Source organism: Conger conger, chromosome 12, assembly GCF_963514075.1.
Source record: "Conger conger chromosome 12, fConCon1.1, whole genome shotgun sequence".
NCBI lineage: Eukaryota > Metazoa > Chordata > Actinopteri > Anguilliformes > Congridae > Conger > Conger conger.
In genome coordinates this window covers 29261440-29276519 of record NC_083771.1, presented here as the reverse complement: position 1 = coordinate 29276519, position 15080 = coordinate 29261440, and the positions used below count along the sequence as shown (strand labels likewise).

The window sequence follows — 15080 nt, the reverse complement described above, 5'->3', positions numbered from 1 at the left end:
AGTTGAAACGCCACTGGCTGTGGCAATTAGAACCAATTTTCAACCAATGAGCTTGAATTATGGTACAGCTATACCATGCCTTGGTACAGAGTGCCGGCCCGTCAACTGCATATTTTTAAAGGACTATAAACACAGGTAGAGGGTGCGTCAACATGTCAGTGAGCCTTTTTCAATGATACGAAGGGATTTACAATGGTCTTGTAACAATGTTTTAACACAAAAATCTTACCTATTGTACCTTTAAGCTCTGCTCTGTTCTGTTTTGATCTCAGGGGCCGAAGGGTGTCAAAGGGGTGCAAGGACTCCATGGTCTGCAGGGGCCAGAGGTAATTTAGCCCATTACACACTGATGCACTTTACATTTACACGGCTGTCTTAATCAGAATGACTGGATACGGGGGTGTGTACGTATGTAGACACTCATTGTCTCAGTTCAGACCTGGCCCTGGAGAACCACCACTTGCTGCTTTTTGTAGTTTTTTTTTTTGCTTTTACCTCTCAAATCAGCAACCAGTTTAGAACCAAGACGCCAACTGAAGTGGGTTAACTAGGTGAGGTGAGGGGGATTAGCTGTTTTGAATTGATCACAGAAGTACTGAAACACAGCAGACCCTCTAGGACTGGGTTTAGCCACCTCTGCTGTACCAGCTTCTGCTGTGGGTCAGGAATATTCCAGAATATTCCCAAAGCCAGAATGTCCCTTTCCACAGGTTATTGAAAACACCCGTCTAAGAATATTCAGTTTGAGTACATTTCATATTTTAGCAGTCCTATCCAGAGTGATTTACAAAGTGCAAACACAATGTTACAGCAAAGATCAGTGAGAATACTGGATTAGTTACAGTATGTAACTAATAGGCCTGTGGTAGTGACAGACCTTGAGATTTCTGGGAACATACAACTGACTGTGGTTAACTTACAGTATAACAGGCGTTGGCAAGTAGGGCCATGTCTGTTTCTGGATTTCATGCTAACCTGGGTTCCTGGGTGCCAACATTGAAACATTGGATCAACTTGAAATTCAAAATGTTTCTTCAACTGGTCATATCTAAACATTTTCATTTGACTGAACTAAAATAAATGAAAGTGAATGAACCTATTTATTTTTAAATTAAATGGAACATGATCGAGGCAAAAGAAAATCTTTAGATACGACCAGTCGAAGAATTCTGAAGAACTTTAAGTTGATCCAACATCTCACTTTTTTTTTTGTGTGAAACCTTTCAGTGTGAAACATCTTATCGTGGTCTACTCTACAGTTAAACCATCATTTGTATTCAGCTACTTGGCTAAATTGGCCAGTGTAATTGGAGACAATGGAAACATGCCTCCTCACCGGCTCTGCAGGGATGAAACTGCCACTTGTTGATCTAGAGACCGCGTGGCCCCCGTATGGAGGCTCATTCACGGTGTTTCTGGCTCTGTTTTCCCAGGGGGAGCCCGGGCCTGATGGGGACACGGGACCTCCGGGCCTGGTGGTGAGTTAGAGAGGAGAGCAGCTTGCTCAGTCCCGGCCTGTTTGACTTCTCAGTGTCTGTCAGGAGGCGCTGGGTACAGCTGTTACTCCGCCTGCATGTGCACGCTGTGTACGACAAGCTGAGAGGCCTGCATGTTGTCATCAGGTTTTATTGTCAAGATTTCAAGGTAATTATCCTTCTGATCCACACGAAACAAAAGTGAAGATAAAGCGTTTAGAGTATTCATGCCTGAATAAAAAGTACCAGTCAGAATTAGTAGGGTTATCTACACATCTCACTGTGTGCGCGTGTGTGTGTGCGTGTGTGTTTGTGTGCGTGCGCATGTGTGCGCGCGTGTGTGTGTGTGTGCGTGTGTGTGGGTGTGTGTGTGTGTGTGTATGTGCGTGTATGTGTATGTGCGTGTATGTGTGTGTGTGTGTTTTATCCATCCAGGGAGCTCCAGGTATGACGGGCGCGGTCGGAGCGCAGGGGGTGAACGGTTCCCAGGTAAGAGCCGCTTGCCGGTCACCTCTGATCGTTCGGGGCAGTGTGGTAACCCTCAGCCATGGCACACAGACAGAAAGCAGAGCGTACTGCATGCCACTCCACTCCGCCATGTCCTACACCCCAGCTACCGTCCTGGAGGGCCTGTGTTTGGGCAGGTTTTAATTTCCACCAATTACCCTAATTAGCTAATCACATCTGCTTTATGCAGCAGTGCTGCTTCATTCGTAGATTGGATTACAGAAAAACATTTCAAGAGGGGGCGACAACAACAGTTTTCTGCTGTTATTCATAAGCCTATCAACAAATCTAGATAAAAATGTGAGAGCACATACATTACTCAGATAATGACATAATTAAGAGCAGAAATTGGCGTGGAATTCAGAAACAAAGTTGAGCTCATAGTTTCATCCACAACATCGCACTTCACTTCCTACCCCCAGACTCTCTAGTTAGATCCAGTCCCAGCTGTAAGCTCTGTTCTGTCCTGTTTCAGGGTGAACCCGGACCTGCTGGGGCCACTGGACACAGGGGCCCGCAGGTACTGTGCTTTGTGTAACCCTTGTCCTTATGTGATTCAGTGTGTGTATGTGTCTGTGTTTGTGCTTGTCTGTCCATGCCTTCATATGTGTGTGTGTACATGTACAGTATGTGTATGTAAATGGTAAATGTATTCATATAGCGCCTTTGTCCAAAGCACTTTACAATTAATGCTTCTCATTCACCCATTCATACACACACCGGCAACCCTCCGACTGCCAGACGACTGCTCTTACCTCCTGAGCCAATGTTGACTCTGTATGTGTATGTGTATGTGTGTCTGTCCCTATCTGTGATGGTGTGCGTGTATGTGTGTGTGTGTGTGTGTGTGTGTGTGTGTGGTGAGGTGTGCATTGTATAGCTGGCTTGATGTTGTCCTTGTATGGTTAGGTGTAGATGTTTGCGGGGTACAGTGTTTGCTTAATTACCACATCACCTCTGTGTGTTTTAGGGTCCGCAAGGCTTAGATGGAGTACGAGGGCCGCCAGGGTCACGGGGGGCCCAGGTATGTTACTCTCCCGAAAATCCTGCCAATCAATCAATGTTTCATCCATGGGAGTTTTCAAGCACACCCTTTCATGATGGGTGTGTTGCGTAGTGGTTAAGGTACATGACTGGGACCCGCAAGGTAGGGGGTTCGATCCCCGGTGTAGCCACAATAAGATCCACACAGCCGTTGAGCAAGGCCCTTAACCCTACACTGCTCCAGGGGAGGATTGTCTCCTGCATAGTCTAAATCTACTGTGAGTCGCTTTAGACCTTTAGCGTGACCTTTACCAAATGACATGTAATATTGTTCTTCCTGATGCCACCTGCAACTAACATGGACCTCAGACAAGCGCAAGTCAAGTGGTCAGCTGCCATAACTGTCACAAGTCTTCTCTATGGGAGTGTTCCAGGAAACAAATGAATACTGTAGAGCTTGATAGGTACTGTCATGTCACCTAACGAGTGAGATCCAGTGAGCTCGAAACGGAGAAATCCAGAAATCCAGAAATCTTGCCTTTAAACTCATAATTTCTTTCTGTGCTTTTTTCTTTTTTTACTTGACATGATTAATTTCTTCATAGATACATATCAATAACTCATTACCATTCTGTGATTTGTATCTTTTGGTCGGTTTTGATTTTTGTTTATGTCTGGTTCTGCAACACTGAGCAGGTTGCACAGATCATCTTATTTGACCATGTGGATAGTTATCTATGCCAGTAAGCAGGGCATGTCGACCCCATTAAGACTGGTCATTGCAGACTTAATTGCGATTTAATGCTTCTTTAAACACTAAAATAAATGGTAACAGCACCTCCCAAGTCTGCAAATTAAGTAATTTCCCTTTAGAGATACTAACGCAATTGGTGCCTTCCGCAAAGCGCTCTTAAACCTTAGCAAATTACAATTACTGAGGGGTATGTAGCTCGTATAAAGATAAAGCTCAGGGATTACATTTATTTAGCTAAATTAAACTCTTATCGTTTTAAATTCCCTTCAAGGATTTGAAGAACAACAGTAGTGCCACCCCACTTGAAATCGAGCGGAGGATTACCTCAGTAACGGCAAGGATTATTTAGTTAGTTTAGTTGGCGTGAATGTTAATTAAGCAAAGTGCAAACACCTCTTTCCAACTCCTGTGTTTGCAGTTGATGAATCACTGCCATTCTCAGCCCATGACCCGAGAGAATTAGAGCTGGTCCCTGACCAGCCTTTTCACTGTCAAACCGAATGACTACTGGAAGCAGTATTTGTGTAGTAGACATGGTGTGTCGTGCTTCTTTGGCCACTTTTCCAAGACTTGTGGAGACAATTGCAGCCCTGGCCCCGACCGTTTTTCTTCCGAACTCTTCTAGTGCAGGTTTGGTAGTCAGGTGAAGTGTTTCCATTTGACAGGTGTGTTCTCCAATGGTCTGATTTTTCTGGATTGTTCCGTCAATCACTGGTTACCAGACTGTGGGTTGGGAGTCAGTGACAGTTGGTGAAAGTAGATTGCAATACGCTTGACAAAAACAACATTGTACAACCAGTAGTGCTGATATGTTAAGCTACAGTGTGAGGAATCGGTACTGGGTCGTTGTAATGTAACTTTAGGGTCAGAATGCTTGGGAACTACAGCTTGCATCCATCCAGGATGGAGCTCTTTGTGGAGAGGTGGGCTTAATGTGTTTCGACGGGTGTAGCCAGAAAGCGTCTCTCTGGAGAACGCGGTTTGCCGCGCACGCACCTGCGGTTGAAGTGTGGGAAGCTCGTTAAACCGACTCCGACAGGAAAGCCAAACCGTTTGAATAGCCAGCGCTGCTCTTTCACTGCCCTGTTAAAATGGCAGCACGCCGCTCCAGATGTCTGCCACACAGAAACGAGAGCCACGTGGCCCAGCGCCTGGGTCCAAAGTTGAGAGAGGGCCCTGTTCTGCTCCCGGGCCCCACAGGAGAGGAGCGCCTCCCAGGCTCACGGCTAATTACCGCCGCGACTGAACAGGATTACCCCACAGCCTCCCCTGCAGGCCTGTGTGTTCTGCAGTAACGAGCGGGAAATTACAGCAGCTCTCCTTTTAAAATCTCGACAGATCAACAGAAACATTCTCAGTCCCAGTTCCTCATGGGTTCACTGCGTATTCGTCATACTTCATATTTTTGTTCACTTTTTTGGTGTATCTATCACACTAAAGGCACTGTTCCAAAGCAGCACCCAATGTCCTGTACTTCAGTGCGTTTTTATTCAACCCGAATGTACCTGACCATGTAGTGCCTGTGTTATTCAGTGTTGCTTGACTGATGGACTCATCAGTACAAAAAGTGCCTAAAAAGTACAAATGCTTGTCACTGTGGCTGTGCACCCTACAGGTATATACGATTGTGGACATAGCCAGCAATATGCAATTAATTTGTAACGTTTTTGCTTGGGAAACGTACTCATTTGTACCCGAAGACTGTACTGTACTTTCATGGTACATTCTGGAAATTTGATCCTTGAAGACTAAAAATGCATCTCCACTGTCACTTTATCTCTTAGTGTGTGGGAGGCCTTGGTCATGATTCAGTCATCAGCATTTTTCTTTTCAAAGGAGAATGATTAATCTTTTCAATGCAAAAAACTTTTTTGGTAAAGATTTTCAACGCTTTTCAAAAATGAATGATGGCTTTTAATTGCGATTCAGCATTAAAGACAAATGTTGATTGAATACGGGAGTAATGGATTACGATGTCACGCAGAAAACATTTTGTCAGCATCAGGTCGACAGCTTGCAAGCTTGCACAAGGCACGAGCTGGCAGCAGCTGAGAAGAGGATCGACAAGTGTCCATGGGTGATGTCATTTCTAATCGCTGGAGTGGTCAGAACGAGAGAGTGCATGATGTTAATATCCTGTGATCTAATTTTGTCTTTGCAGGGAATGATGGGGAAGGAGGGTCCTATTGGTCCAAAAGGAGATGCAGTAAGTATTAGGAACCATTTTTTATTTTTTACAAGACTACTATAAATTTTTATAAATAAATGAGTTAAACCATGACAATGTTCTCAATATCTTCAGTCTATTCTCAGTCTCCCATCCTATAAAAACCTCTGTATAAATCTACCCAAGTGATGCTGTTAGCCTTGCATTCTCACAGTGTAGTTACAACACAGTCAAACAGGCCTGATTGTCTTGCAAGATGGAGCAGACAAGACATCCAGGCAACCGCAACTTTTTGGAAAAGTTTTTCTTTTTGTCTATTTCCAACCGTGGAGAGATTGTTAAATAAAATACCATGCGATTAGGGTGAAGTTTCCCTCTAACTTAATGAAAGCTTTGTGAAGAAACTATTTCTGAGACGCTTTAACGCATTGTTAATGCAGTGCTTTTGAGTCTTAATTACCGAATATCTCAAATTCTGTGTAACGTGCTCTTCATGCTGCTGTATGCCGAATGAATGATTAGATAACCGCATGAAAGCGTTAGTGATATCGGTCCAGGCCGGCCCGTCTACGGAGGAGACCCCTGTGTGTTAAGAGCCTGGTGGGAGAATAATGAGCAGGTTGCTGTTCATTAAAGCCCTCGGAAGGGCACCTTCAGCCAAGAAGTGAAGCTGTAAATGTGAGGTGCAGATAGAGTGCCCATTTACCACTCATGACAGAGTAATTCATCTGTAGTGCGTCGGGAGGGGGGTGAAGAGGTCGCGCCATTATGTAAATAACCCTGAGGATCTGAGGATCGTCAGGCCGAGAGGTGTTTTACAGTGTTACCACTGCTGCACAAACACTCGCTCTCGCCCCGCAATAATAGCCTTATTTATCACTGAAGATAACACGGATAGACTATTCTGAAGGCTGTTATCTCTGCGCTTTACATAGAGGCCCGCATTCCGTAAGCAATCTCAATAAATTTGGTGTATACCCAGTTTATGTGTTCACTGACTTGTTATTGCTAAACAGATACAAATATTTTTTCTGATTAGCACACTTGAGAGAGAGGTGTAGTCATGCAGGGAAGTAAACTGCTGTATGCTGGCTAATGATTTCCAGACATTTTGTCTCTGGTGAATGTACCTTTTTTTTGTCAGAGGGAGTTGCACCTCTGAGAACAGTAAGAGCTGTGGGGATGAATCGAGCCACAGATGCTGTTAAACAACCAGATGGTCTCCTTCTGCCTTCCTAGTATCGTTTTTAACTATAGGCGGTTACATCTTTCTCATTTAAGACATGGCTTCCTGTGCTACAAGTTTAAGAACAGGACAGAACATGGCCATTGTCCATAGTCTTCATGAACATTTCAAAGATCTATAAAATTGCAATGCTTAGGCACTCGGGAGTCAGAGCTTTAAATATATTATGAAAACGGAGTTGAGTATCTGGTGAGTCTAAAGCATCTGCGTTCAGGCTCCTGCCAGCCAGTAGGGTCCCATGATAATCTGAGCTTTTTCTCTCTCTGTTTCTGCTCTCCAGTGCCAGCCTGGGCCAGTGGGACCCGGGGGGGAGCAAGGGTTCGAGGGGCCAATGGTGAGTAGAGAATAGAGGCAGACACCATTGCATTTTCACACATCCTCTTCAAGTGACTGTCTTACTGTAGTCTTAAATCTATAAAGAAAAATCTCATTTCATATGTTTGTATTTTGCTACTTTATGTTTTAAAGTCACATTTTTTAGTTATAGTTTGTGTCTCAGCTGCTCTCAGCTTTCTTTCCAAATGTGCTGTTCAGAGCCTTGAGTTTTCACCGATTTATCTTTATCTTATTTGTTCTACTGTAACCCCATATGAAATCACCTGATTCAACTAGCCTAGGGCTTGATTTACTATGACTAATAGAACCTGTTGGTATGTATTGAAAATATATTTGGAATGCCTCCATGTATTATTCCCTGTACCACAGTATATTTTTCAATATATGGCATTGTATTTTGCTTGCATAAGGGTGTGTGCTGCAAGGCAGAATTCTATTTTCCTTCAGATTTTAACAGTTTTCATTTAGTTACTCACACACACACACACACACACGCACTCGTTCACTCACTTCTGGCTCATTTATTCACTCACTCACTTCTCAGCTTATTCACACACATTTTTGTCAGTCTCCTCACTCTCACTCTTTCACTTTTTCACTCAGTTATTAATTGACATAGTTTACTTTACGTGTGGTACTTACTTACCTTGCATACATTATTTACAAAGGAGCGCCCGCGTTAGGCAGTAACTCACACAGCCAGGATGCAGGTGTCTCTGCCACAGTTTGGCTGCTGGTGGCTGACAGTAATATGGCAGAAACAAAGGAGGCACATCGTGTGGCGGCCTGTAGTGTAGTGGTTAAGGAACATGACTGGGACCCGCAAGGTCGGTGGTTCGATCCCCGGTGTAGGCACAATAAGATCCGCACAGCTGTTGGGCCCTCGAGCAAGGCCCTTAACCCTGCATTGCTCCAGGGGAGGATTGTCTCCTGCTTCGTCTAATCAACTGTATGTCGCTCTGGATGAGAGCGTCTGCCAAATGGCCTTTATGTAATGTAATTTGATGTAATGTAAATGTTACTGGTGTGTGTTTGCTGATTGTGTTGCTCACTTGCCGTTTCCCATCACCTACATTATTTCCACATTCTGTCTCCAATCAAAGTGCCTCACTTTTCCCCCACTCCTCTCAACTCTGTTTCTGTCTAGAGGCCCTGAGGGCCAGGAAACAAGACCAATTCACTGGTTGATGTTTCAGATAAACCTCCCACCTTTATGAAAATGGAATTACTGCAAAATGCAATCTTTTGGAGAATATGCATTACATTATTTGCATTTGGCAGATGCTCTTATCCAGAGTGACATACAGTTGATTAGACTAAGCAGGAGACAATCCTCCCCTGGAGCAATGCAGGGTTAAGGGCCTTGCTCAAGGGCCCAATGGCTGTGCGGATCTTATTGTGGCTACACCAGAATTAGAACCACCGACCTTGCGTGTCCCAGTCCTTTACCTTAACCACTACGCTACAGGCCACCCCTGTATATAATGATAATATAATGATAAGCAACAGTCACAGTATTTTTTGGAAGTGGCAATAATTTTAATTTGCTCATATTGTGAAGGTGTTGTTGCATGATCTTGAAAATGTAATAGAAATATTTTAGTATTCATTTCTGTAAGGGGTGACACAGATGGTGCAGTGGGTAGCACTGCCGCCTCACAGCAAGGAGGTCCTGGGTTCGAATCCCCATCGAATCCCTCTCTGTGCGGAGTTTGCATGTTCTCCCCGTGTCTGCGTAGGTTTCCTCCGGGCACTCTGGTTTCCTCCCACAGTCCAAAGACATGCAGGTTAGGCTGATAGGAGAGTCTAAATTGCCCGTAGGTATGAGTGTGTGAGTGAATGGTGTGTGTGCCCTACAATAGACTGGCGACCTCTCCAGGGTGTATTCCTGCCTTTCGCCCAATGTATGCTGGGATAGGCTCCAGCCCCCCTGTGACCCTGTTCAGGATAAGCGGGTTAGGATAATGAATTAATTAATTAATTTCTGTAAGGGCATGCCTGAGGGTATGAACCATGATTCCCATCCCATGATTTCCATCTGGATTTAATTCCAAACTTATTTAATTAATAAGCCGAACCATTTATTTGATCTGACATTTTTGATAGTCTGCACATGCATTGACAGTGAAAACATTTTGCCGTGATCTGACTTACGCGTGAAAGAGCACTGGTGTTTTGGAAAATTTAGCCAGACTGAACTTAAATGTACAATATGTATGATTTTTTGTGTTAAAACATTGTTACAAGACCATTGTAAATCCCTTCCTATTGCTAAAAAAGGCTCGCTGACATGTTGACTCACCCTCTGCCCGTGTTTATAGTCCTTATATTCGGGTTTCAAAATCTACAGTTGACGGCCTGACACTGTACCAAAACATTGTATAGCTGTACAATAATTCAAGCTCATTGGTTGAAAATTAGTTCTAATTGCCATAGCCAATGACGTTTCAATGTCAGCACATTTACAAGGGGAGGGACAAACAGTGTTGGTATTGTTGCTGCTATCCCTCTCTTAACCGTTAGATGTCTGAAATTACGTATTGTACCTTTAACAACACATGCAATGGAGTTGTGTGTCATTATAATACACACATATGGGTATTTAAAACACATGGGCTTACCAGAGGTTCTTAAAGCCCTGCATTTACTTAACTCAATCTGCCCTTTTCTTGATGCGAAGCAGTGCAGTGGCTGAGATACTCTCCTCCGACCTCCCGAGCAGGTGACAGTTGGCAGACATTTTTTGATTCCAGCAGATCTCCACGGAGGAGCACAAGGTCACTGGAAGACTGGGGTCAGAGGTCACCTGTCAGCTTTGTAGTTTGATGAATTGGCCATATTGTTGCTATAAAACTGGAGAGTCGCCATCTCCCAACACTGTAAACCAAGTGATTAAGAACGCTCCCATGTAGGCAGCATCTGAATGTAATTCTGGCTTTGATGCAAAAACATTCCAGCTCACATTTTGTTAAGGGTTTCACAACTTCTCCAGCTGTTATTTCACTCATATGTGTATATCATTTTTACTGTGCCATAACACACAAAGGAAGAACGAGACGTTTATTTATTTTTTTATTTATGCTAAAGCAAAGTCCACCCTCCTTCCCCGTTCTTTTTCCTTACTGCTTTACTTAGACAGGCAAACCCCACACAGGAGTGCGATTTCCTGATCAAACCATGATCAAAACATGCTCAGTGCAGGGCGGCCTGTAGCGTAGTGGTTAAGGTACATGACTGGGACCTGCAAGGACGTTGGGTAGATCCCCAGTGTAGCCACAATACAATCAAGGGCCTTAACCCTGCATTGCTCCAGGGGAGGATTGTCTCCTGCTTAGTCTAATCAACTGTACGTCGCTCTGGATAAGAGCGTCTGCCAAATGCTGTGTAATGTAATGTAATATACGACATAAAGTGCCATAAATGTCCAGTCTTATTTGTTCTACTGTAACCCAACATGAGAACACCTGATTCATTGATTTACCATGGTTAGTAGAAGCTATTGGTACATATTGAAAATATATTTTGAATGCCTCTGTGTATTATTCGCTGTACGACAATGTATTTTCAATATGCTTGAGGGTGTGCGCTGCCATGCAGAATGAGAGACATGACCAGAGCAGAGGTGTGGGGTGAGGACTGCAGCTTTTAATAACGCTGTTTGTGGGGTGTCTGTGTGCAGGTGATGGATGAGGGGAAGCAGCCGGCTCTACAGAATAAGGCGTAGGAGAAGGATTAGTCTGCCGTGCTCAAGTGCAATGGGCCCAAAGCTCTCTGTATCCAAATAGCTGAAAGCTTTTCAGTCTGCGATAACCGGGACCTAATTTGTATTTCCTTCTCTTTTTATCTCTCTGTGGATCAAATGAAATTCTAATGAGCTTTATTGCCTTTGGCTGCAAGAAGGCAGCACTGCTGAGGGAAGTGTGTAGTGGGTTTGGTATTAATAGAGACCTCCAATGGTGTTGTAAACTATCGATTAATTGCGCCCTCGCTGTTACCCGGATGTGGGCTTCCGTCCCAGCCCACAATTTGTTTTGATTTGTCTTTGTTCCTAGGTGTTATTTTTTTCAAAATATTTTGTCTCTTTGCCTGTCTGTTTTGTCTGATAACATTCAAATTGATTTTAATTTTATTCCTTTCGTCCAGCTTTCATTGCAGCCATCTGTTGATTGTGCTTTGTGAAAGGTTGTTCTTTTATGTGATCTCTCTGTCTATCTCTCTCGCTCTGTCTCTCTCTCTCCCTCTATCTCTCACATCCAGGGTGCCCCGGGAGCACCAGGCCCTCCGGGGATTCTGGGAAACACAGTAAGATAAATTCCTCATATCTCATATGTTCCCTGCTCATATTTGAATCAGTCATGTTTGCGCGAACAGCAGCCAATGCCAAGGCCACCATTTTGACCCCTGCCTGACCTCTTCTTCGTCTCCAGGGAAACAGAGGACCAGATGGGGACAGGGGGGATATTGGGACAAAAGGGGACAGGGTGAGGACCTCGCAAATTATACCCCCACACCCCCCCTTCCCCACACCACCTACGCTGAGTTACTAGCCCTCAGGAAAACCTGCCCAGCGAAATGTTCCGTTTTTAATCAACGCGTACCATGTCTATATGAGTCCACTATGGCCAGAGTGGACTCATAAAGACAGCATGAGAGTTGATTTAGCTTTTGGCCTAACTGTGGACATTGTATTGTGTGAGTTCAGTTAGCTGAGGTGAATCTTAGTGCCGGTCTCATGATGTCTGGTCTCCGCAGGGTCTTCAGGGTGCTTCGGGAATCAGGGGTCCCCAAGGAGAAGAGGGGCCTTCTGGTTTCCTAGGATTTCCCGGGGCCAAAGGTCAATCAGGTTCCAAAGGCATCCAGGTACACGCCCGCCTGTGACCCTCCAGCCTCACACCTGGTACCTGTCCTCCCCCGCTCACTGCAGCCCTGCTCACTGCACCCCCCCTCACTGCACCCCCCTCACTGCAGCCCCCCTCACTGCAGCCCCGCTCACTGCACCCACGCTCACTGCAGCCCCGCTGGCCGCAGTCTGGAGGAAAACCAGGAACAAACTTGGAATCGCAACACGTAAACGTTTATCAATTGTTTCTTGAGGCGCAAAAGGCGGGTGGTTCCGGTGAAGCAGTCAAAAAATCGATGCAGATTCAGAATGAGGTAGTGCAGCTCCTACAGTACCTGCGGTCAGGCACACGCAGCTCGTTTCCTCAACAATTCGTCTTCAAGTGGTGATTGCCTTTTTACGTCGCCTCGAATCAATAAGTGCTCACCTGTTGCGGTTCTGAGGTTTCTTCTATTCTCGTTTATTATTAATCATTTTTGAGAAGCTGAATTTTTCCCCGCAGCTGCCTGTTGCTTTCTGAAATCAAAGGAAAGCTGTGCTTTCTGTCCTGTGATGGCACAGTACAGTTGCTGCCAATTTCAACCAAGAAAAGGTAGACAGTGCTGCCTTCTGTTTTACAGAAAGTACAGAAGGCAGTGGGAAGAAATTCTAGTGTTGTTGTATGACAAAAGTAACACATTAAACACATTAAAGTTGGGGTTCCCTATAGACAGCCCCAATAGACACTTTAATTTGGCCCCCTAATTTCAAGTTCTATGAATCAAACAATTAAAAAAACAAAATAGCCTTTTAGTTTCCATTTTTTGCAGCTGTGTAGCTACTTTCCATTTTGTTAGCCTAAGAGTGTTGGGCCTCTCAACTGAGGTCAATGACATATTATTTCATGAAAGTTTAGACCAGTGTTAAAATGCTTGCAGCGGTAGGCTATAATTTGATGCTCTTTCATATAATAAAATAAAGTGGTTATTGAATGTTACTGACACGCTGTGCAAAATCTCAGGTTGCCTGCATTTTGAATGAGTGAGGGATGAAGGGATTAGGGTTGGGCCAACAAGTCATTTGATCGGCCTGTGGCGTAGTGGTTAAAGTACATAACTGGGACCCGCAAGGTCAGTGGCTCGATCCCCGGTGTAGCCACAATAAGATCTGCACAGCCATTGGGCCCTCGAGCAAGGCCCTTAACCCTGCATTGCTCCTGGGGGGATTGTCTCCTGCTTAGTCTGATCAACTGTATGTCACTCTGGATAAGAGTGTCTGCCAAATGCCTTGAATCCCAGAAATGAATCTTTTGGTAATTAATATTCATAGTGGTGCATGGTTGATGGCAGAATTTATCTGTGAAACCTGTTGCTAAAAAATAGAACATTCCAAAAAAGACTTACAAAGAGGTGCAGATGGAGTTTCTTGGCCACAGTAATGCTTAGGTTCATATTTGACAGTTATTTGTAATCATGAAGGTGATGCTCAACTGTAACGTGATGGTGAAATAATCATTTGAGCATGACCACGCTTCTCACACAGGGAGAAGACGGGGAGGAAGGATCCCGTGGAAAAGCTGGCGTGACGGGGTCAAAGGTCAGAGACGTATGCTGTTCAGTTTCTGCAGGCACCTCACAGACATTTTCCTCTGTGTTTTAGTGCAGCTGTATAACTCTGAGTTCAAGTTTTATACATTTTTATACATGTACAGTATGTGGTTGTTAATCACTTTCCCAGCCTAAATTGTATAGACCTTAACTTTGTGATGGAAGGCACTGTATGCATGTATGTTTAATAAGGTTAGAATATGTTGTAATAATTATGTTATTAACAGAGGTTAATGTTGTAATAAGGAGTGCAGAGGATGTTACAAGCATGTTATAACAGAGGGAAATGTTGTAATAAGCATGTTTGTTCTCTTTAAGGGGAACAGAGGGCCTGACGGCCGTAAGGGGAGGTCAGGACTCAGGGGACCCAAGGTACAGTGCCTGCCTGTCTCACCTGCATACCTGCCCTAGGAGCTAACACATTACTTAGTGACCCCAAGTACAGGTGTAAAACATGTCTGTTACCCAATCCTCTTTTTTGAGTTTTGTGCTTCCCTTCCCTTTGCACACGTGATTATGTATTTCTATTCTGTTGTACACTAAAAAATGGTTAAAACCCTCGAGTGAGATGTATCATAATGTCAGTGTGGAATGAGGGTTTCAGTGTGTGGGCTACTTCTTTGTTGATGAATGCCTATAACAGTGTAAATATTGCTCACACACTCTCTTAAAATACTCTGCATCATTGTAGCAGTTTGTCTCTGCGTAATTTTACCATTTGGAATGTTGGCGCAGCTTATTTCCATCTGCTATCCTGTTGGTTCTCATTTCAACTCCAATTTGGCACACCTGCTTCTACTAATTTGCAGCTGAATGAGATTTCTAGCTGTTGAATGAACCTACAGGATGATAGGGCAGCACTGTTAATCTTGCTGTTAATTGTCCCTCTAACAGAGCCTAGAGTAGATTTATCATTGGAAATGTTGTTGTGAATGAAATGTCACATATTAAATTGTAATCTACTAGTTTGCGCTTGATGTCCGGCAGACATCACACAGAAAGCTGATTAGTGCTCGAATGGATTGTCAGCCACTCTGACCTCTGACCTCTGACCTCTCTATCTGCAGGGTCGTACAGGACAGCGCGGGCCTGCCGGTACTCCTGGGACGCCGGTAAGAACTGAACTGCCAATTGGAGAGATACTTTTTTTAATGAGGAAAATGTCTTTATCTGAGCGAGCTCATT

At 44.2% G+C, this 15080-nt stretch overlaps 2 protein-coding genes across 2 annotated transcripts in view; both read left to right on the top strand.

Moving 5' to 3' along the window:
- LOC133141555 (collagen alpha-2(XI) chain-like) overlaps nt 1-1487 on the top strand; it is a 79221-nt gene extending 77734 nt beyond the window's left edge. The window contains exons 15-16 of the mRNA XM_061262124.1: nt 273-326; nt 1434-1487. Coding sequence (XP_061118108.1) covers nt 273-326; nt 1434-1487 — 108 coding nt within the window. The remainder of the gene's footprint in view (nt 1-272; nt 327-1433) is intronic.
- LOC133141554 (collagen alpha-1(I) chain-like) overlaps nt 1-15080 on the top strand; it is a 32708-nt gene that overhangs the window by 829 nt on the left and 16799 nt on the right. The window contains exons 3-15 of the mRNA XM_061262123.1: nt 273-326; nt 1434-1478; nt 1911-1964; nt 2458-2502; nt 2953-3006; nt 5882-5926; nt 7414-7467; nt 11727-11771; nt 11897-11950; nt 12222-12329; nt 13831-13884; nt 14214-14267; nt 14963-15007. Of these exons, the coding sequence (XP_061118107.1) occupies nt 1923-1964; nt 2458-2502; nt 2953-3006; nt 5882-5926; nt 7414-7467; nt 11727-11771; nt 11897-11950; nt 12222-12329; nt 13831-13884; nt 14214-14267; nt 14963-15007 (600 nt within the window). The 5' untranslated portion in view covers nt 273-326; nt 1434-1478; nt 1911-1922. The remainder of the gene's footprint in view (nt 1-272; nt 327-1433; nt 1479-1910; nt 1965-2457; nt 2503-2952; nt 3007-5881; nt 5927-7413; nt 7468-11726; nt 11772-11896; nt 11951-12221; nt 12330-13830; nt 13885-14213; nt 14268-14962; nt 15008-15080) is intronic.